Source organism: Ophidiomyces ophidiicola (assembly GCF_022830035.1).
Source record: "Ophidiomyces ophidiicola strain CBS 122913 chromosome Unknown scaffold_9, whole genome shotgun sequence".
NCBI classification, from domain to species: Eukaryota; Fungi; Ascomycota; class Eurotiomycetes; order Onygenales; family Onygenaceae; genus Ophidiomyces; species Ophidiomyces ophidiicola.
This window is the reverse complement of record NW_026054649.1, coordinates 391,446-413,783: the sequence shown is the minus strand read 5'-3', so window position 1 is coordinate 413,783 and position 22,338 is coordinate 391,446. Positions and strand designations below refer to the sequence as shown.

At 48.6% G+C, this 22,338-nt stretch overlaps 7 protein-coding genes across 7 annotated transcripts; 6 read left to right on the top strand and 1 right to left on the bottom strand.

Annotated features, from left to right (window-relative positions):
• Positions 1-418: 418 nt before the first annotated feature.
• LOZ57_003036 (uncharacterized protein) lies at positions 419-1,645 on the bottom strand (the record flags this gene model as incomplete). Its single annotated transcript, XM_049252091.1, has 1 exon — positions 419-1,645. One exon carries the CDS (start codon positions 1,643-1,645, stop codon positions 419-421), a length of 1,227 nt encoding a protein of 408 aa, XP_049108974.1.
• Positions 1,646-2,083: 438 nt separating this feature from the next.
• SCL1 (Proteasome subunit YC7alpha/Y8 (protease yscE subunit 7)) lies at positions 2,084-3,084 on the top strand (the record flags this gene model as incomplete). Its single annotated transcript, XM_049252090.1, has 5 exons — positions 2,084-2,090; positions 2,155-2,217; positions 2,276-2,370; positions 2,433-2,645; positions 2,698-3,084. The coding sequence occupies 5 exons, from the start codon at positions 2,084-2,086 to the stop codon at positions 3,082-3,084; spliced, it is 765 nt and encodes a 254-aa protein (XP_049108973.1).
• A 1,078-nt stretch (positions 3,085-4,162) lies between these two features.
• Positions 4,163-4,880, top strand: LOZ57_003034 (uncharacterized protein; the record flags this gene model as incomplete). Its single annotated transcript, XM_049252089.1, has 4 exons — positions 4,163-4,175; positions 4,230-4,464; positions 4,529-4,694; positions 4,752-4,880. 4 exons carry the CDS (start codon positions 4,163-4,165, stop codon positions 4,878-4,880), a joined length of 543 nt encoding a protein of 180 aa, XP_049108972.1.
• Positions 4,881-10,398: 5,518 nt separating this feature from the next.
• PTR2_2 (peptide transporter ptr2) lies at positions 10,399-12,394 on the top strand (the record flags this gene model as incomplete). Its single annotated transcript, XM_049252088.1, has 5 exons — positions 10,399-10,427; positions 10,491-10,819; positions 10,875-10,931; positions 10,992-11,711; positions 11,784-12,394. The coding sequence occupies 5 exons, from the start codon at positions 10,399-10,401 to the stop codon at positions 12,392-12,394; spliced, it is 1,746 nt and encodes a 581-aa protein (XP_049108971.1).
• Positions 12,395-13,826: 1,432 nt separating this feature from the next.
• CHT4_3 (Chitinase 4) lies at positions 13,827-15,931 on the top strand (the record flags this gene model as incomplete). Its single annotated transcript, XM_049252087.1, has 6 exons — positions 13,827-13,926; positions 14,180-14,544; positions 14,600-14,984; positions 15,037-15,086; positions 15,146-15,203; positions 15,252-15,931. 6 exons carry the CDS (start codon positions 13,827-13,829, stop codon positions 15,929-15,931), a joined length of 1,638 nt encoding a protein of 545 aa, XP_049108970.1.
• Positions 15,932-17,799: 1,868 nt separating this feature from the next.
• On the top strand, positions 17,800-19,677 carry ACE2 (Metallothionein expression activator; the record flags this gene model as incomplete). Its single annotated transcript, XM_049252086.1, has 2 exons — positions 17,800-17,998; positions 18,047-19,677. 2 exons carry the CDS (start codon positions 17,800-17,802, stop codon positions 19,675-19,677), a joined length of 1,830 nt encoding a protein of 609 aa, XP_049108969.1.
• Positions 19,678-20,692: 1,015 nt separating this feature from the next.
• Positions 20,693-22,179, top strand: LOZ57_003030 (uncharacterized protein; the record flags this gene model as incomplete). Its single annotated transcript, XM_049252085.1, has 6 exons — positions 20,693-20,848; positions 20,907-20,943; positions 21,002-21,092; positions 21,311-21,502; positions 21,552-21,619; positions 21,689-22,179. The coding sequence occupies 6 exons, from the start codon at positions 20,693-20,695 to the stop codon at positions 22,177-22,179; spliced, it is 1,035 nt and encodes a 344-aa protein (XP_049108968.1).
• Between the last annotated feature and the right edge of the window lie 159 nt (positions 22,180-22,338).

The window sequence follows — 22,338 nt, the reverse complement described above, 5'->3', positions numbered from 1 at the left end:
CTGATGGGGTGGTTTTTCTTTTACGGGCCATATGATAGATATGATAATTGTATGTTTAATTCGACAAGGAACCTGGGTATACGCTTTTCATATCACGGCTGGTTTTATGTGCCGTCGGAGTTGTACATATCTAATGTATATTATACTGCGTCTAGAGTTTTTTATTGGTCAAACAGCAGACGTTTAACTACCTTAGGATGAAGCTGAAGCAATATCCATTGCAAATGTGAATCTCTGGAGCGGAAGACTAAACCATCAACCTGAATCTGCAGGCTGGTGTTAGCTATATGAGTTTTGGGTAGAACAGAAGGCTTTATTTACCTGAACTCGAATCTGAGGCAGTGCTACTGGAATCTAAATAGAAACATTAGCTTTTGTCAGATTTCTGCGTGTACCATCTGGAACAATTATATCACAACTAACCGGAAGAATCAGATGACGACTCCGAATCCGAATCAGATCCGGATGCGGATGCGGAATCGGAATCGGAATCAGACTCCGACGACGAAGATCCAGAAGTTTCAGAAGTCAGCTTAGATTTGGCTGTGCCTTTTGCTGCTTTTAGTCTAGCAGATCTTAGACCGTCAGAATCACTGGCGTCACTGTCACTATCGCTTTCACTGCTACTACTTGTATCATCCTCTACCACAACAGTCCGAGTCTTGCGTTTTCGTTTCCCTGCCAATTGGTTTGATGATACAGGCTCCACGTCTTTGGCAATGTTGCCAGAGACTGCAAAGTAGACTAATTCAGCCCTTCTCCTTTTCTCAAACCTCTTAGTTTGTGAGCTATCGTCAAGAGAGGAATTTGGAGGGCCGACATCATCTCCAGAAACAGCAGTACTCCAGCCAGGTAACTGTTCCTTAAATGATGAAAGGGCTTGTTTATACTCTATACTTTGACCATTGGTGTCTTTTTCATCGGCCTCAATAGCTTCCTTGGCCGCCTGTGTAACCCGACCTCTGGCCGCCGTACTTTGCAACCCAGACAAGTATGCGCTAAGACAACGGTTGTAACTGCTTGGTAGGCGGTCCACTGATAGGGAGTGCTTCAAGATCGCGGTTTCTCTGTTTTTCTGGAATCTCCAATTGGAACGGGATTTATAGTAGGTGGAAAGGTAATCTAATAGTTGATCTGAGGATGCCGGGGTTGCCGGAGGTAAGGATTGCCCCGGAGGGCGGCTTAGGTGCCTTTGTTCCCGCTTTCGACGCTTTTCTGCTTTCCTTTGCTCGGCTGTGAGAGACGGCTGTTCGGGTACGGGTACGGTTTCTGGAGCTGGCGTGGGATCCTTTTCTTTGGTGCCCTCCGCGAACGAGACGGTCTTTTTAGGGGAACGTTTTGATGCTGGTTTTTTATCCGAACTAGTGAGCTGAATTTCCTCCGCGGATTTTTCGTCAGAGAGTTTCGGGTTTTCTTGACTTTTCTTTCTTTCACGCTTCTGTTTCTTCGTGGTGGTCTCTTCCTTTTGTTCGGGTGTTGCTTTTCTCTTTTTCACCCGATATTCCGACACTTCACCATTCCTAAGCGCACCATTTGTATGTATATCTGCATTTGCACGCTCTTCTGTCTCCTCTTTGGCATACTTTAATTTGAAGCCTAGCTTTTTCCATGCCGGAACGTGCTGCGTGGTAGCTGCCCCAGCCATCTCCGAAGGAATCTTGATTGCCTGGCGGTTTGGTAGGAAAATGTATTCAAAACAGTAAACAGTACAAAAACGTATCACCCCAATTCTATCAAGTAGTATGTAACACCTCCGCGCCCCAAGTGGCCCCTCGATCCGACGGTTTGCTTTGCTGTCGAGAGAATTTATTGAACATATGTAATTAATTCTACGTAATTTACACGTAATTTACATTAGCAACACTAATCTAATATGGATTAGCATAAATAATTGGGCTCCGCGCTAAACCTAATTGAGCTCAGGACTGACAGCGAGCTTGATCTCAGGCAGCTCTATCAACGCGTCCTCTCAACACCTCATGTACAATTCCTAAGCCCGAGCTCCATTATTGAAAATACTCCTGAGAACTGTCTGATCGTAAACATTATTCTTGTTATTTATTCTGTAATCTAGAGCATCACGATGTCGGGTAAGTCTTTTCCACACCTTATTTCGCCCTTGGCCTATGTTGACAATCGAGCTACGGCATCCAGGTAGTGCGGGCTACGATAGACATATCACAATCTTTTCGGATCAGGGGAGGTTGTATCAAGTTGGTAGGTGCATCTTTGTCCTCATGCATTAAGTTCGGATTCTTATCGATTCTCGCTTTAGAGTATGCTTTCAAAGCCATCACAGCTGCGAATATCACATCACTCGGTATCCGGGGAAAGAACTGTGCTGTAGTTTTATCACAGAAAAAAGTCCCGGTGCGTATTCCTTATATCAACTATCTTAACTTCTCAGGCTAACCCTCTGCCTCACGATATAGGATAAGCTGATTGACCCTTCGTCCGTGTCGCACGTCTTCAAAATCTCGCCAAATGTCGGATGCGTTGTAACTGGCTCGATAGCAGACGGTAGAGCTTCGATCAATCGGGCGCGAAGCGAGGCAGCGGAGTTCAAGTATAAATTTGGCTATGAGATGCCCTGCGACGTGCTAGCAAAACGCCTTGCCAACATCAGTCAAGTCTACACTCAGAGAGTCTGTTCCTCGTGATCCTCCATAAATATAGGATCGTGCTAATTGTACACAGGCTTATATGAGACCCCTTGGCGTAGCGACAACTCTGATCTCAGTTGACTCGGAGTTTGGACCTCAGCTATATAAATGCGACCCAGCCGGGTACTATGTCGGCTATCGTGCGACAGCGTCTGGCCCTAAGCAACAAGAGATTTTGAATTACCTTGAGAAGAAACTAAAAAGCAAGGATTATGCTGATGGCACATGGGAAGATGTTGTTGAATTGGCGATAACAACGCTTAGCAACGTTCTTAGCGTTGATTTCAAGAAGACTGAAATTGAGATTGGAATCGTAGGGGGTCCGAGTGCGGATGGCAAAGAAGGAACTGATCCAGCGTTCCGTACTCTGACTGAGGAGGAAATTGATGATCGCCTCCAAGCAATTAGCGAGAAGGATTGATCTAAGCTTCAGCTCAAGCCTCGACAGGCCGAGGTTCCGTAAAGAGCTCGGATAAAATAATCGTATATGTCTAGGCGATGGCAACGGATGAATATCTCTCCAGGGGTTTTCATTGCATAGAGTATCGCCATCAGCAATAGCTTGGATTCCAATCAATGCGAAGCTGCGGCGCCTCGGAATGGACTTTGTGATGTGTTTCAGAGGTCGTTGACTACTCATGTCAGTAGATGATTTCAAATAGATTCGGTTCTACAGGTGCTTCACGGTGTCCAGGCCCAAGAGTTGGCCCGTTGGCCACGCGATCTGGGCAGAGCTCCGTGCGATAATTCTATTCTAAACATAGCCTGCACTACACCAGTCATCAAGTTCCTCCGAGGCCCATCGTGTTGTGCCAGGGGATGGTGATGCGAGAGAGAGGAGGCAACGATCCTACCCATCGCGATTGAGGGATTTCAGGGAGGCCTTCAGCTATTCCACAAGCTCTGCAGCTCGCTGTCGCTCCCCTTGCGCGCGCCCGCTGCATCTCTGTGTTGTCCTGTGCGACATTGGCCTGGCGTGTGTGTTTAGCCACGCGAGAGGCAACTGAATCAGCTCCAGCGCCTGACACTAGCCCGGCTGGGACTAGTTCCCCGCCAGCCTGCGGAGCGTCTTCAGTGGCGCTGTGGCTGATGCTGAACCCGTCAACCTTTCTCTTGCTTGTCTTCTCGTACTGTGATCCCCACATCTGGGTCAGAGGTCCTGGCTTGCTGCGTTGACGTTGCCGTAGATGTGCAGATTCCATACACCGCTGTCATGGATCATCAGATGGCGTCCTCCCGGAGCCGTACCCATTGGCCCCCTTGGCTGCGTGACGTTCCGCTGCCATTTCTTCGAGATATGGACTTGGTTTCATATCCCCGAGTGAGCTTTTTTCTTTAAATACGGGAGCTTACAGCTCTTCAATTGAGTTTTTTTCTTGATTTCGTCAACAGTCATAGGACTGAGAAACGCTTTTGGCAGCATTTTCAACCTCTTCTTTCTTGTTTAATTTTTGATTTTATGTTGATTGAAACTAGACTGTTTGGTAACAATTCTTGCCATGGCTGACGGATGTAAGCATCTGATCTTTTGCCCAATGATTTTCAATATCTAACTAGAACCTACAGTGAATGAAGCTAGAGCCTTGAGAGTTGCTGAGCTGATGAACGACTTCAGAACACTCCTTCTTCATATATCCCAGCTAAAAACGGATGCGCCATCTGGAGAGGAATTTGAAGAGGGTTATACTTTGATGAGACGGTGTCTGGGCGAAGCTCAAGGACTCATTTCAACCCAATTCAATACTGAATCCATTCACAATTCGAATGCGGATGGAGAATGGCAAAAGGTGCAACTGCAGCGGTATGCTTTGCGTAAAATTTTTTGTATTACGCCTGTCATAACGAGCCAAGCTTATGGAGAACAGAATCATCCTTGACGCATCAGCACGCCGTTTCCAAGCACATAGACTGTACTTGCGGATGGCTGCTGCCAGGAGGTGGGCCATGACCCGCGCCCAGGTTTTACAGGGTCAAAAACCTGGACCGTCTCATCGAGATGCTCTTAGGGCGGCGGACGAGACTTTGCGCAACGTATGTTTTTTTTTTTTTTTGCCTCTTTATTGAATAGTTCTGGCTAATTGCTAGTAGGATCTTTTACAACTTACTGACCCCTATATCCGAAATGATCTCTGGTCTGCTGATGTTCGTGCTGGTCACTGGCTCAGCGAAGACCCGGAGTTGAGTACCATGCTGAATTGGTTTCGAACCCATTCATAACATTTATTCTGAACGACCAATGTATGCACCACCCAGTTTTATTATCTAGATTGGCTATAAAAGCCTATGGGAACGCAGGGCCCTTCCCTTGGTTTGAACGCTGGCCCGTTCAAAACCCTTTCCGGTTTACAAAAAGATGTACTTTTCGTTTTCTTCTCTTCTGGTGGTTTGTACTTTTTGCCGTGGTTCTGATTTCAGCATTATTTGGGAGCCTCGGACGTCGATACCCCTTATGACATGTGCTTTTTGGTCTCTATGAGCATGATAGAATCCGGCTTTTGGGTTGTTTTTTACCTTTTTCTGGGCAGCGTCTACAAATCAGCGATTTGAGCGTATCATTGTAATAGACCGTACTATTTTCTGTATAGTTGATCACGGATTTTCTCGCAAATGTGCTTCGAAGTGTTGCCATCCGATGGCTGAATACGTCAGACTCTCGCCACTGTGGCACCACACGTACAATTGCTGGGGAAAGGAAGAGAATTAATATCCCCATATAAGGCCGGGAAGCCCGAAGGATACGCAGATACTGAGTAATCAGTGGTTGACGTGTAGCATTGGCGTTCGCGATGACCATCCGACATTCGCCTCCGCCCAAGACCAATAGCTTCGCCAGGGGTCATGAACGTGCCAAGGCCAGACGGTCTACCTGAGCCCGATTGGCCCGGAGAGTCGAAAGACTCAGAGCTTAGCGCCCAATATGTGGGTGGACTACGGAGTATACACATATAAATACGGATAAAGTTTCGGGCTCCGCGCGTCCAATAGCTAGGAGTGAGTGACGGATTGAAGGGCGCGTACGGAGTAGTTAGGTGATATTCACATTTGCCACGCCGCATGAAGAAAGGAGCGGTAAGGGTCGAACGCAGACATGCATTGGCCCTGCTCTCGGGCCCTTTTGTCGTTGCCGCCCAGAACGCAGAGTTGGCGAGACAGCGGAGCAATAGGGCGGGCGTAAGCCACTGGCTGGCCCGTGCCTTGCAGATGTCACTCGGAGGCCGCCGCTCGGCCGGAGCTTCTTGCCTGGCTAGGCCTAGCGCGCTGCCACAAAAATTATGTCATCTGTCCATCTGTGGCTGTGCAGCGAAAATTTCTGATCTCGAACAAGGCGATGGCAGAGATTTTCTGACCTGCCACGTTTTTGCGCCTTCGATTGGCTGTCACCGCGTTTCGTCGAGGCCCAGCTGCGAGTGCTGAAGATTGCAGTCCCGACATAGTTCACACGGCGCCAATGCCATGCATCAAAACTCGTCTGCGCTTTTGCGTATCATCAGCGCATTGCAGGGCAACACAAGTGCCTCGAAAAGCCTCATGGTTGAGGTGAGGGCAAAATGGCCGACAGATAACCAAGCAAACGCCGATCTGGGAAGATCAATGTCGTTTTGGATCGCCATAATGTGATAGCCCAACGCCCCCAGTGACCATCATCGGTCAATCCCGCACAACATGGCTTCCAACGCAAGAGCGTTTTGCTATTAATAATAGCCCATACCGCGAACCAACCTTCCGAGGCCACTGGCCGTGCTTTCCACTTCTCTTTTCTACACATCGCAAGCCATGCCGTCACACAAACCCCTTGTTGAGTTCATAAGCAAAGCTCTTGAGGTATGCTGATTGTGACCCTTCTGCGGACAACATGCTGCTCAACTCGCATAAGGTTGGGTTTCTCGGCTATTGGCTTTTTTAGGGGGCGTACAATGCATTTGTACTCCTTTGTTATTTACCCGCATCTTTTATTTAAGGTGGCGAAATTCATTCATAAATTTTGTTCGCACCGTGCCTTGGGAAGACAGTTTAAATATACTCCGTATCGAGAACAGAGTACAAGTCTTTGTTCATGCTTAGTGTGAGGGTTCTAGGTTGAATCTGCCCACTATCCAGGGCATTGGAAAACTGCTACTGAGTTACCATCTGGCGTAATTGACACGTTGTTCATTATTAAATGTGTGGCAAGGATTGAAAGGATTGAAAAGAGGGAAAGTACTTCTTTCCCTGCTTCCTCTAGACTGTTTCAATTGCTGAATAGATAAACCCTATGGTTCTGTAGAAGTATTTTGAAGTACATACGGAGTACAGTACAAAATCACTCGGTTTATATCTTCAAGCAACACCAAGACATGGGCGTTTTTCTATTTTTGCTGCGTGGGACAAGACGTTGGCCTGGATGGCAGCGCATCGAATATTTCCGAGACACTCTCACGAAGGCTGAGCCCAAACACGGGATCAAAAATTTACTTCGATAAGATATACGGAGTACGAAATAGGAATTACACGGCTTGGACCCTCAGTTCAACGCCTGCTTTGCTTGATTATGCGATTTGGAGCCTATACCCTGGTATTCTTTATGTATCGGAGTATTTAAATGCCTTGTGCTGGCCTCGTGGGGCTGTTGGAGCGCCGGGCAGCGCTGCGTACGAAGAAGAGGCTAAGCTTCGACTAATGCAGGATCTGTTGCCAGGTGGCCAGACGCGAGGAGGCGGGGACGTTAACGCATGTCGAATCATTGATCTTATTCCTAACCAGTATCTGATTCCATTTCTGACTCCAGCCTCTAACCGGCGGGTGATAAGACTAGACCAACACAGCAGCTATCCGAGGTCAGCTGGTAGAAGTTCTCGGTTCCTCACATTTTGCGGCCGCTAGCATCGTGCAACTGCTATTGGTGGACAATTCTTCTTCTCCGCCTTAATGAGACTTAAGAAGGGAATAGCTCCGTGTCTGACTTGGTGTGAGGTTGCATTATTGTTATTTTGAATCTGGGATCAAAGGACCGTCCGTTGTTTGATCGCAAAACATCTTCGGTTTTTCCGTCGTGACCCTATCGGTGTCTTAAATTGATTGGCGAAATTATTTCACACCTTTAACTGGCTACGCGTGTAGTCTGACGGATATTCTCGCATATTTCTTATGCTGGTACTCCGTACGGAGTATATGTATGTATTTCTTACCCCGATTACCGGACCAGGTTAGAGGAAATGGCAGTCCTGAAATGTCAGCCCCGGGTTATTGTTAATGGGAAGAACGAAATGCCCAGATACAACATACTAGTTGGGTTGGCCATCGACAAGTATTTGAGCTGTGAAATCCTCAGTAGACGTCGTCGAATTTGTTCAACTCCCTGACTTATATCATGTAACCCACAAGGTAGCTATTTTCTTCACCTTGACTTCCATGCCAAGGGCTGTAAGTAAGACCACTTGTCATCCGTTGTTGTGTTGTCTTTTCTTGGGGGACGGGGTTTATAATCCAAATGCTGGACATGGTTTACATACCACTCATGGATCGTACGATCTGCGCGATATACCGGATTTGGGGCGGACGAGGATAGGGTCCTCAAATCCAAGATTTCTCATCCACCGATTCAAACCCTTCCCGCACGTTTTACTGTAAGCAACTTGTATTGTTTTGGGGACCGCGAAATGACTATTGTACGAGGTGTTATGTTTCGCGAGCGCAATAATTTATTCTTCACATGACTGTGTTGTCAGACATCCCGCTTAACGCCCTAAAATTTCGAGAGTCAAATCAGACAGACAGGCATGGGTACCCTGGAGAACGAATCTACTTTCTCTCAGAGGAAAAAGCTCACTCTACGGAGTACACGTGAAGCTGAATCAATGCATATAAGAGCACTCTGTTGAATAGAGAGGAAATAACGTCCATGGCTGTCTCCGTGGGAAATGGTATCTTACAGACGACAGTGCTCCACAGTGGGCTTACGACTGGGACAGGTTAAGGTCGATTTAAATTCGAGCTACCACGTTCTAGGCGAATAGAAAGAGGATCGTTGTGTAAAACAAACCGCTTTTTCCCCAGGGTCAAGCTAGAGTTCCCCAGGAGGCATCCCTGGGCCTCCACACCATTCTCGCGTTCTCAGATTCCCCAGAGCTCTTGGATCGACATGTCGATTCGAAAGCTCTCTCCATCGCGTTCCAACGTGGCAGCTTCACCAGCGACTCTGGCTGTGGCGGCCTCAAGCCTTTCCAAGACTTGCTTGGGTGCGTCGAAGCCTTCTTGGCGCATAAATTCGTCCGGGAGCGGCAGGGATCGGCCGTGCCGCGATAGCCGAGAAGGGAAAGGCCGCGTTACCCGGAAAAACCTTAACGCGACGTGCTGTCCTGCGACTTCTTCCCTGTGCGACCACAGCGTTAATCTCACGCAGCCCAGCTGTGCTCTGCCGTTGGAGCTTCGTATCCTGCGAGACATGCGCGCCCTGGACGTTTGGCGACCTTTCGTCGGGCAGGAATCCTCTTTACTCCGTCTGCGGGGCTTTGTCGCGATACCTTCGGCAGTCCTTCTAGAATCTTTCCCGGCGCGTTTTGGGTTCTTCATTGGAGACAGAAGTGGGCCTTCATGAACTTTCGGGGTTGCATCGACCGCCACACTACCTGGTATCACTGTAGGATCTGGTGGCCTGTTGAACTCAACCGCTCGGAGTTGAAACAGCTTTTTCGTACCCGACCTCCGCTCTCAGAAGAGAGACATACAGCGAAAACGGTATTCCGTATGGGCCTAGCCTGTGAAACCTTCATTGCGAATTTGCGACCGTGCGGAGTGCTGCGGCGGTTTGGGCATCTATGCGCTTGTGTATCTCAATCAAGATGAGAATCATGGTCTCCTTGACATTGTGATGATAACCTCCTAACCGCATAAAAGCGTGGAATTTGCCACTCGCGAAATGAGCGTACATTACTCCGTACGAGCTGCCATGATTCGAGATCGTACTATTCTATGGCCAAATTCTCCGGAAACTCCGTTCATCTCGAGTTGTGCGCATTAAAAGCCAAGGATTCTCCTGTCAACGGCGCTCTCATTGGCTTCTCGCGTGTAATTCAAACTCTCGTTATGTTGGTGGCCCGCATAAAACCGCGGTAAAATTTACAAGCTTAAGCCACCTACGTTGAGTCGCTTTGCAATAATTTCGCTGGACCTTGTGTGGTGATCTTTCCAATTTCTCTGGGAGTCTACCAATCACTCACGCTTAGAGGCGAAACTGGACCTATCCAGTCTCCCAATAATGGCATCGGGTCCAGCATATTTGACTGGGTTAACAGCGGGTACTCCGTGCGCTTGTATCGAAAACTTGTATTTTTGCATGTCCGTACGGGAAGCACGCGCCCGCCTCCCCTGCGTGTCGGGTGATATCTCCGGGGAGATCTGACAGTAGTTTCGAAGAGCAGGTATCTTCCATGCCACCTTGCCGATCTAGTATGTACCTCTGTTATGATTTCGCCCACGAAAGTCAACCAATTTTTTCACCTCAGGCCAATGGTATCTGGAAGAACGCGAGATAAGCATTCTTTTCCAGAATGGTTTCCTTTCCATGCCCCCGGTTGACTTTCAAACTTTCTCGTTGTTGGAGGTCTGTGGTTAAATAGCCGGCCTGTCCCCCTCGCGACCTTTGCTCTGATCTTTTTCCTTTTCCTTCTAATACTCCATATTTGCCCTGTCCTGTACTTCTTTCTCTGCCTGCCTCCAGCTGAAATAATCGGTGGGAGGATTGTGCGGCTCAGAAGGGATGGCCGACCATGAGTCAGAAGCAGCTCAGTAAGCACTCTGTCCATCTTCCTGTTCTCTGAAAGGAAAGGTTGTCTAACGAAAGAACATCAGGCTGCATCAGCAGTTCAACCGGGGCACGGAGCCTGCCCATCAAACGGAAGATATGGCTGGCGGATCTTTAGACAAGGAAATGGCCGTGGATTCCAACTCTCTTGAGACTGGATATAAGAAGGAGGCAGATGGCCCAACGGCCGATGGCGATGAGCCCACGGAGGAAGAGAAGCGCACACTGAAACACGTTGCCGAATCTCTGCCTATCTCTGCCTGGCTTGTTGCAGTCGTCGAGCTGAGCGAACGTTTCACATACTATGGTATGCAGGGTCTGTTTCAGAACTATGTTCAAAGGCCGCTTGATGGAACACTTGGTCGTGGTGCACTTGGTATGTTATTTTCCGATTCCGGGACGATATTCCTCAATGATTAACCGTGGTGCAGGTCTGGGACATCAAGCTGCTACCGGCTTGACAACCTTCTTCCAATTCTGGTGCTATGGTAAGCAGCAGGTCCTCAACAATACGTCGTCCGAACAATTGAGTTAATATTTTCGGCTAGTGACCCCAATTCTCGGTGCCATTGTTGCCGACCAGTATCTCGGAAAGTATATGGCCATTTTCTACTTTTGTATCGTTTATATCGTCGGTCTTATGATTCTCCTCTTCACGTCACTACCAATAGCTTTGCAAAATGGCGCTGGCTTGGGAGGTTTCATTGCTGCTATTGTCGTCATTGGCATTGGAACTGGTGGTATCAAATCGAACGTCGCGCCGTTGATTGCTGATCAATACAAGCGAAAGACTATGGCCATCAAGACAATGACAAATGGCGAGCGGGTCATTATTGATCCTGCTTTGACAATCCAACGAATCTATATGATCTTTTATGCCTGTATTAACATCGGATCCCTCTCGCTCCTCGCGACACCATACATGGAACGGGATGTCGGCTTCTGGTCGGCTTTCTTGCTCTGTCTGTGTGTCTTCGTTGTCGGAACCTGTGTCCTGGTCCTTGGACGCAAGTTCTACGTCGTTCGTCCTCCAACTGGATCTATCATCACCAATGCCTTCAAAGCAATGGGTATGATGGTTGCAAACCGAAATCTTGACGCACCGAAACCGTCGTGGCAGGCTGAGCACGGACACAACCGCACTTTGGCTTGGGACGACCAGTTCATCGATGAGTTGAAGCGTGCTTTGGTTGCTTGCAAAGTGTTCACATTTTATCCTATCTACTGGGTTGTGTATGGTCAATTTTCTGGGAATTTTGTTTCTCAAGGTATGATTCGAGATTTGAAACAAAAAGGATGTGTGTGGATTGGATAGTTCACTGACTATTGATTCCTTCTAGCTGGCCAAATGGAGCACCATGGGATTCCCAACGATTTAATGCAAAATTTCGACCCGATTGCTATTATCGTCTTCATTCCCATCCTCGATCGGATCGTTTACCCGATCCTTCAAAAGTTGCACATTCCTTTCAGGCCAATTACCCGGATCACTCTTGGATTCGTTGTTGCGTCTCTGGCCATGATGTATGCGGCGATTGTGCAGCATCTGATTTATATTTCGCCGCCTTGCTACGAGCACCCGCTCTGTGATCTGTCCAAGGTGGACGGGGTCGCGCAAGGAAACAAGATCCACATCGCGGTCCAGACCCCCGCATATATGCTCATTGGTATCTCGGAGATTTTTGCTTCCGTCTCCGGCCTCGAGTACGCCTACACCAAGGCGCCCTCGTCGATGAAGAGTTTCGTGCAGTCCATGTACCTGTTGACCAACGCCTTCGGGGCCGCGATCGGAGAGGCACTAACGCCGGTGGCCTACGATCCTGCAATCAAGTGGATGTTCGTGGGATTGTGCTGTGCGTCGTTCGCGGCCGGTGTCATCTTCTGGTTCACCTTCCACCACCTTAACGCCAAGGAAGACGACATGAATGCACTCGACAAGGATGAATATTAAGTGACCTGTCCGGCGACGTATGACTTTTAATAATGATGATCGGTTTACGAAACGCACAGGTTGCCGTCACAGTGATTTGGCATTTGTATATACGTGTGTAGATAGCCTGCTATTTCAAATATACCCAGGAGCATGGATGATATATCAATTTCATGGGTGCAGCGTCGAATCCGAGTTGCAAAATGCCCTGCGATCCACCCGACGCACCGACGATCGCCCCCATGCCGGCGAGACCTCGTTTTCGGCGCAGGCGGTCGTGAGTTGCTGGGGTATATTTCCTGTCATCAGCTGCTCTGCTCGACGCAGCCCCAGCGGGCAGGTTCGGCAGACGGATTTATCATCAGCGGGGCCATATTTTGGCGCATGCTCGCCCGTGTAACTCTCTGCCGGGCAGCGGCCGCGGGGTCGGGACGCAGCAGCCCTTTGACGACGTCCGCAGCGGGCATCCCTGCCTGGCAAGCATGGCCAGGGGCTGCTGGCGGCGATTCGACGGGCAGAGCGAGCGGAAACGCGGCTCCGCCTTCCAGCGTTGCACTCCCCGTGACCCGGGCCTGGGCGGCGCGCGGGCGGGGGCGCCGTATGCGGCCTAGCGCCCAGGAACGTCGCACCCTGCTGCAGGCAAGATCCTGGCCCGCCGCTCCTGCCAACGCCGCCCGTTTTGTTTCACCTTCGCTCTCGGACGAGGCACCACCTGGTTCCCGCAGGATCTCCCTCCTCCCTCCCACGCGAGAGGACGCGCCCAGGGATGCCCAATTAATGTTCCTCTCGCCGGGTCCGTCGTGCGGCCCGTCCGCTCGCCGTCGTGCTCCTTGCAATCTGTTGAGCTTCTCACCGGGAGCTGCCGTTCTGGCTTCTGGCTTCTGGCTCCTTCACGTTCTTCTTGTGCCCGTGCTGGCTGTGGCAATCTGGCTCCTGCGACGACTGCCACCATGCGGTACGAGACGCCGACACGATGGCCTCGCCAGTTAGCCTTTGCCAAGGGAGAAGCGCGGCAGGGGATCTCTCGTTTTTCTGCTTGCCCCATGGCATCATGAGCGGTGCTTTAGCCGGCTTGGGCTCAGAGCGGGCCGTTCTGTTCATCAGACGCCTCCCATTATTATTTCTTCAGCCCTCCACCTGCCTTCGTCGCCATCCTCCAATCCTCTCCGCACAGACGCTGTTGGCCACAGCTGTGGTATGTATCTCTTTAAAAAGGACGCCAGCACAAGTATCCACGCTCCGGTTTTCGCATCCACGTTCCTTTTTTGTCCTGCTGCTACAGTCGCCTCCTTAGACTGCCGGCAGCCAGTTTATCCATACTGTGCTCTCTGCCTTTTGCAAAACGTATAGACAGTTCTTGTCTATATCCCATTCCTTCTCTTCGTGTCTCCTTCCTCAGATACGCTGTGTACTGTTGGACAAGATATCTGGTCTGAGACTATTATCCGCAGCCATGAGCTCCCCACGTCTTCTTGTATCACCTTGGCCGAGTAGGGCGATTTATGTTTTGCTGGTTTCCTGCCTCTTGCTGGGCAGCCTTCCCGCTGTATTTGGTAAGTAGGAGGTATATATGATTGGCCATTATTGTCAATTCCCCGAAAAGAAACCGCTTTCAACCCCTTGTTACACATTTCTTGCCCTAAGGCCCAGTGGCCGATTTCTTCTCGGTGTTTGTCGAAATCCCACTGTTGCGTGGTGGGCGAATGTTATATCTGTGTTCTTTTTTCTCCTACATAGAATAGTTTCACTCTTTTGGGTCGCATCTACTTGTTAAACTTCAGCAACTAATTACACCATAATTTATAGCGGCACCGAATAGCCCTCCCAAGAGCACTTGTGTTCAGGTTGTTCAAGAGCCAGCTCACCCTCCAAAGGCCCCTTGTGTTAAGGAACCCCCGGTCGTTGTTCAACAGCCAGCCACCCCCCCAAAAAAGACCACTTGTGTTAAAAAACCGCCGAAGGTCGTTCCAGAGCCAGCTATCCCTCCAAAGGCCCCTTGTGTTAAGGAACCCCCGAACAGTGTTCAAAAGCCAGGCATCCCTCCAAACACCACTTGTGTTAAAGATCCCCCCAAGGTTATTCAAAAGCCAGTTGTCAATCTGCCAGGTTCTTCATCAAATACATCTCACAGCGAATCTGGTTTCAGATCAGTTGCATACTTTGTCAACTGGGTGTGTATCATGTCCTATTTTAATCTGAGCCGACTAGCTTACACAGTTCGCACAGGGCATCTATGGGCGAAAGTACACGCCAAATGACTTGCCGGTTGAGAAACTAACTCACATCCTCTATGCATTCGCCAATGTGAACCCGAATTCAGGAAAGGTGAACCTGACTGACCCTTGGTCTGATGTCGAGCAACGCTATCCTACTGATTCTTGGAACGACAAAGGAACCAACCTGTACGGATGTACCAAGCAAATGTACTTGCTCAAGAAGCGCAATAGGCACTTGAAGGTTCTCTTGTCGATTGGCGGCTGGACATACTCCCCTAATTTTCCTAAGGCCGTCAGTACGGAAGCCGGGCGTAAGAACTTTGCCGAAACTGCTGTACAACTGATGTTGGACACGGGCATGGACGGCCTCGACATTGACTGGGAGTATCCGAAGAGTAAGTCAATGGCATCCGAACGATTTGTTAACAAAAGGCTGACCCGAGTTAGACGATGAGGAGGCTCAGAATTTTGTCCGCCTGCTAGAGGCAGTTCAAGCAGTAAGAGCCCTGTTTTCCCATTTGCCCCTAATCATAACGGAACTAAAATATGAAATTAGAAATTTAAGACCATCGCTGGAAATCGAAAGTTCCTTCTTACTATTGCTACTTCCGCTGGTATGTATTTTTTTCTTTTGACTTGAACATTATCTGACAAAGCTATAGGGCCTGATAAATTAAAGATACTGCGCCTCAAGGAGATGGACCAGTATCTTGACTTTATTAACCTCATGGCGTACGATTACAGTGGTCCTTGGGATTCGATAGCCGGTCACCAGGCAAACATTAGACCGTCTAAAAACCTCACAGCTTCAACTCCATTTTCCACCGAAGCTGCTCTGAATTATTACATCAACACTGCCGGTATTCGTGCTTCAAAATTAGTCGTTGGAATACCGCTTTATGGCCGTGCTTTTACCAATACCGATGGACCCGGAACACCTTTCAAAGGCGTAGGGGAGGGAAGCTGGGAGAAAGGAATTTGGGATTATAAGGTTCTCCCGCAAAATGGCTCGCAGGTGTTCCGATCATCAATTTTCGAAGGCGGAATAGGTGCATCGTGGAGTTACGATTCTGCGAAAAAACTCTTCATTTCCTTTGATACCGTTGAAATGGTGGCAGAAAAGACCCAATTCATTTTCGACAAACAACTGGGCGGCGCCATGTGGTGGGAAGCTAGTGGAGATCGAGGTGGGAGAAACGCAACGATGTCTGGAGGAAGCCTGATGGCTACCTTTTATGAAAATATTCGCAAGCTCTCGAGAAATGGAATGGAAAAGACGCCGAACGTGCTAGACTACCCAGAGAGTAAGTACGATAATATGAAGTCCGGGATGAGCAACTAAATGGCATTCGACGGTGCTTGATTAAGATTTCTCATCTTTGAACTTCATATCCACCCCTTGTCCCTTTAGACTTCTTGTCCCTCGCTATATACCCCTTGCTTTTGCTTTTCTAGCGAAAGCTGCTACTGTGTTTGGTGTGCCGTGTGATAGGGACCGTTGAGGTTACTTTTGATGTTTGATATACGGAGTATCTCTCTACGATTGTATATATGATTATGACCGCAATACATAGAGTATAACGGCTGTCTTATACATTATTTTCGAGGTACAAATTAAGCACCAAAAAAACAAATAGGAATTAGAAATTAGTTTCAGGAATCATTGCCATTGATTTGTGGTCGAGATAGCTATGTTAACAAGGATTCGATAGTCATTTCAACGTCTCCATGCAACAGGCACAAACGGCTTTGTTAATTACAATCATTTGGATCCCTCATAGACATAAGTAAGATGGCATTTGCCACAGTACTGGCGGTTGTGCATAGAAGCCATGAAAATACCGGCACCGCACTGTTGTAAGAATATGTCAGCAAAACTTGTCATGATTCCAACATTTTAGGAGTATGTTCCTTACTTCTTCGGACGGGCATTCTCGTCGCAAGCGCTCAATATTGCCATCGGCATCAACCTTGTAGTATTTGAGCACAGCGAGCTTGGTCTTCTTGCGCTTGTGCTTGATCTTCTTGGGAGTGGTGTAGACCTTCTTCTTTCTCTTCTTAGCACCACCACGGAGGCGGAGGACAAGGTGAAGGGTGGACTCCTTCTGGATGTTGTAGTCCGAGAGGGTGCGGCCATCCTCCAGCTGTTTGCCGGCGAAAATCAGACGCTGCTGGTCAGGGGGGATGCCCTCCTTGTCTAGAGGTTTTCTTAAGTCAGATTTGTTGACGTGGCTGGTGGGGGGTTGTGGTTTGACGCACCCTGAATCTTGGTCTTGACATTGTCAATGGTATCCGATGATTCCACCTCAAGGGTGATGGTTTTACCCGTGAGGGTCTTGACGAAGATCTGCATCTTGACGAAGGCCTGTGAACAGGGAGGTCGTGGTCAGCACTGATTCTTCCACTGATGTTTTGCGCACAGTATTTCCATGAAACCAAGCGAAAGAAATAGTGCAGATATGTTATTGGAATAGAATCAGAGTACGCAGCAGTGCAACTCACCTCGACAATTTGTCTTCCTCAACCTTCCTGATCAGAACTTCGTTGGAGGGGAAAAATTTCGTAAAGTTCGTTTGATGTCGAGCTAAGCGGGTTGTGCGTCACGTGCCAGTACATGAGTAATAGCTGAGTCAGCGCCATTAAGGCTGAGGTGCGCTAGTCCGGACTGGGCGGTTGCTGGGTCGACCGCCTGTATTTACTCCATGGCCGCGCTTACCTTCAGGGAAACGCCAGCGGCCTCCACTTTCGGCTTTCTCACGGCTGTCATCCGCTGCATCATGATCCAAAGGGCTTTTTTGTCTCTTTGCGAATGCTCACGTTTATCATCCTGAGCTCCGCCTACACGCTGTTTCTATACGTCTTTCTAATCTCGCTGTCGCCATCCCGCGCCCTACTTCGCCGCGGTTAAGACCACAGATTTCACACATCTATACTTAGACACAGCATTTCCTCCTCCTTTATTGACCCCATTCTTCCCTGGACTTCGCCTATTAGGGTGATGAATCTCTAAATGTGACCTCCTTGCACCGAGGAGCCGTCGTGACACCGCCCATTTACAACTAGCTGTCGCCGCAGTTTATAGCTTGCCTACGTCTGCCTCGACGATAATTGAAACTCCTTAACATGCTAGCAGCTTTCAACGCCAATTTTGACCGCGCGGAGACTATTCGGCAGCAGCATGGCCTGTCTCTCGATATCCAGGACGATATCATGGCAAAGCCCATGCGGCCCGCCGTTCGGCATCGAAGAGGATTGAGCCTTGATCAAGGAATAGCAAAGAGCCGCCAAAGGACACTCATCCCTAAGTTCGAGCCCTTTGAACCCCTGCAGTGGAAAGCCGCCACATCAGGACTTGCTCAGGAGGTGTCGGCATCGCGCCCACAAACTCCGATCAAACACGATGAGACAGGTAAGTCAGATGGCCACCATAACTCCAATTCTGGCTGACGTGGCTGAGACTTACTTTCCCTGACACCAGCAACCACACAGTATTGGAGGCCAGCACAGCTTCCTCGAGGATGTAAAACAGCTCAGTCGTCGCCGGTTAAACAATATGTACGCCCCATTCTTGCTCCCGCGGAGCGCGCAAGGTCATCCCACGGAGTAATGAACGCACGAGATACTCTTGCACCGCTCTCTAACACAAATTGTCTTCAACCCGAGACTCTCAGTTTGCACATACCCAAGATGAGCGATGACATCTTTTCGGATTTCACGTTCCCTGGGACGGAAAACTTCAACTCTGCGACGATATCCTCACCTGTTTCCCCTATGATGCCTTGCTTTCCACAGCTTTCAGGAGCAACTGCCTTGAATTATCCTATTAGTTGCAGAAGAGGGGATAAAGTTCCAATAGCCCCAGCGACGCCGCCAGTTTCAATTCCGCTGAGAACGGCAACTTCAAGCCGTTCCTCTTCGCCGGCGAAGACCTTGTTATCACCACGCGCTCTTTCAATTGCAGATTTAAACCTCGACTCTAGTATTGACGCCTCAATTGAAGAAACGGGCATTACCTTAGACGACATAGCAACTCATATCGAGGGCCCGGATCCTATTGACAATAAATGGGTATGCAAATACGATGGGTGCAACAAAAGGTTTGGAAGGAAAGAAAATATCAAATCCCACGTTCAAACGCATCTCGGAGACCGCCAGTTCAAGTGTAATCACTGCAATAAATGTTTTGTTCGAGGCCACGATCTTAAACGTCACTCGAAAATTCATACGGGCGTGAAACCTTATCCCTGTGAATGCGGTAACAGTTTCGCCAGACATGATGCTCTGACGAGGCATAAACAGCGTGGAATGTGCAGTGGTGCGTTTGCAGGGGCCGTTCGCAAACCCCTTAGACGTGGGAGGCCGAAGAAGCGACCTGACGCCGAGGAAAGACGGGATAAAGCCGTCAAAACACACGAGCGATCGAGGAGAAGTCATACACGCAACCTCTCTGAATCTTCCTGTGCTTCTTTTGTTTCTTCTGCAAGCGAATGCGCGAGTGGGAGAGACTTTAGTCCGGCAAATGACCTATCTTTCCTTCAGGACACCACATTTGGTTTACCACCAGACGCATTTTCCTTCACTCCTCCCGCATCTCCGAGTCATAGTACCGGGAATATTCCGTCGCCTTCTCGAAACTATCACTCAATTGCCTTGGATCCAGATCTAAACCCGCTATACCTTTCACCAAGCAAAAGACCCTTGGATGACATACCTGAAGAGATACCTGATATTCCACTTCTTACCCCTAATTTACCATTGAAAACAGATACACGAACTGCCTCGCCAGTGCAGCTGTTGTGGCCTTCCATAAAAGATGAAGACGACATATGCAAAGTGGAATGTGCAGATCTCGATGATGTATTTATTAGGCATGCTCACGAAACAGCCCTATGTCAGGACCATCTCCCGGCGCTTGATCCGACGACGGATATTTCCGAGCCAAACTCATCGCACTACGACGATGAGTACTTCCTGAGCCATGGAGAACCAAACAGCTCCGACTTGCTCAACACTCCTTTGTTTCCTGTGTCCTTTTCTCCTGAGACCGAAGCTTTCTTTGACGAATTTACTGTTAAAAATGGAGCTTAGGCGTCACGGTTTCTTCGGTTGATCTCTGGTTTCCAGGGCATGTTTTGTCAATTGTCGTAAATTTTTAACTTGATGTGGGGGTTTAATCTGGGTGTTTCTTTTGTCAATGTTTGCTTTTAGAAAATCTGTACAACATTATGACTTTTCCTTGATGAAGACTCGGATTGCCAAATTTCTTGCCACTTTGCTGAGTGTATTTTGCGTTACTTTGGTGTCATGATAGTATGAGTGATTCTTGCAGATAATTAGTTTTGCGCTCTGGATTCAACTTTTCCGTTTTGATACTACTTCCCAGATAGTGATTCTATGTACGTATACTTCAACTTGAGGTCTATCTCGTTATTTTCTTTTCTCCTCCCCATCTGCGTCGTGCGATTCTGGCCCTCGGAGACCTCTGTGGTGGCCCGTTTCGATGCCAAGCCGGATGGCGCTCGACAAACCCAAATCCCTGCATGTCCGAATCCAACGTCCATCGATAGAATATAGCCTGAATCGGTGCGAAAGCATCTCAAGACAGCTTGAGTGTGGACCGTATCCCATTTCAAAGATGCTTAAGACTGCCCTGCAAGGCATAAAGCGGGTTATGTTGTCACGGGACCACGTCCTTTCCGCCCCTGGATCCAGCGAGCCTTGCTGGATCCAGGCCGTCTTTTTTCGTTATGAACGTCTCTTCTGTTGAAGCTGGCGGTCTACTCTGCCCATGGCTCTTGTTGCTGGGGAAGAAATGGCAGGAATTTGCCGTGCTGGTGACTGTTGCTCTGGTCAACGCCTTGCACAAGTGAGGCCAAAGTCACGTTGGCAGAACATGCCTCCTGAGCCCTGCCACCAGCAGCGCTTCAGTTTGTTTATTGTGTGTTGATAGAGTGTGTCTCCTTGCACCTGCACTGCTCACTTGCTTGTGTTTGTTCGTTCTCTTCTTCTCCTCCTCCCCCTATTTCTACTTCTCCCCCACAACCTTCTCGCTTACATCGTCCTCCCACGACGCCGTGCAACATATCAAGCACGCCTTGTCAACATGGCAACAGCACTGATATTGCGCGTTGAGAGCTTGTATGCCTTATCAATTACTTCTGCCGTGCTTCATTTTTTGACTGCTGGCGTCCGGGTCTTCGATGGCCTGCGCTCTCGCCGCCGTCCCAGTGGCGATGGAATTTTTGCAGTGGCAGCAGCAGTATGTTCTCATTTGAATCATTTCACCCATCTTTGATGCTGAACATTGCTTTCAACAGTGGTTTGGCATTGGGTTTTCTATCATCTTTGCCATTTGTAAGGCATATCCCTCTTCTCCTATATTTCATTGAACAAAACTCACATATCCAATTAGTGAGCCATAGGTATATTGACAACCCCAGTGATCCTGAACTGGAATCCTTGGATGTGAGTGTCCTCATTGTAAATCCATACAATGCTGCAAGGTATTTAATGATCATAAATGCTTTCAGGGACTCGGCCTTTTTCTGGCGGCAAAGAATTGCTACAAGCTCTCATTCACTTTCGCAGTGATTTCCCTTATTACACAATGTCTCTGGATGTATCCTTCTGGACCATTTCGTCGGTTTGCTTGGGTGTGCCTCATCTTTGCTGTGGCTGAAGTAATTTTATTCCTTCCCATTATAATCACTTATTGTGTCAGCCCCAACTACTCTTGCGACTTCTTGATCTACAGCATCCCCTTTAATACTGAGAGTTTCTGGCTGTTTGATGCTGGATTTGCGGCTGTTTGCAATTTCGCTCTCTGCTGTCTCCCGATTCAACGAGTGCTCACTATTGAGCTTGAAAAACCAGCTCGTGTCTGGCTTTTCGCTGGTGCAACTGTGGTCATTTTGTAAGTCAAAAATTGCAATGTTGCTAGTATTGTTTAACTGACAAGATAGTGTTGTGACTTCATCTGTCCTGCGTGTTGTGACCTTATCATGGGCAAGAGGGGCTTCAGATCCGGCTGGTCAGTAATTTTCTGCTAAAAGCCTCCAACTTGGGGGATTTTGAGACCATTACTAACAAGAAACTATAGAAAAATTTCTAGCGTACTGGTTCTGGACATTGTTTGAAAACACCGCAATGGTATTTTGTTGTTCCATGGCCTCCTTTTCTGATAGAGTGTCCGAGCTCTTTCACTGGCTTTCGAAATATGTTAAGAGCAAGATTGCCGGCGAAGGACTACAAGGAAATTCATCGGGATATCGACTATTTCCTAGTTTATGGGCAAGTCAAGATGAGAACAGGCGCGATCCCTCATTTCAATCTGTTGTCACCCCCTACCCCTCGGCTTTGGACAGTACCTATGCACCAGAGTTGATAGACGTATTTGAGCCCGATACCCCGCCAAACGGCGAAAGCACAACTTCTGCCAGCACTTCAAACGCACGTCCTGCAGTCCATGATCCAGACGACGATGTCCTGCTGCTTGCTGCCGGATGTCGTGCTTTTAAAACCTCTAGAAACCGCCTTCGTCAGGAGGCAACTGAGCGGCTTCGTGAACATGCGCCCCCAGGAGCACCCTGATCGATACTGCATGCCCTCATTAAAATGCGCAAACAGTGCCGCCTCTAACATCCTATTTTACGGAGACATTTGGGGACGATACCAGCCTAGTCCTACCAGCCAATGGGCTATGACGAGAACTACGAGATTCGATACACACAAGTTATGGAAAGGAATGTT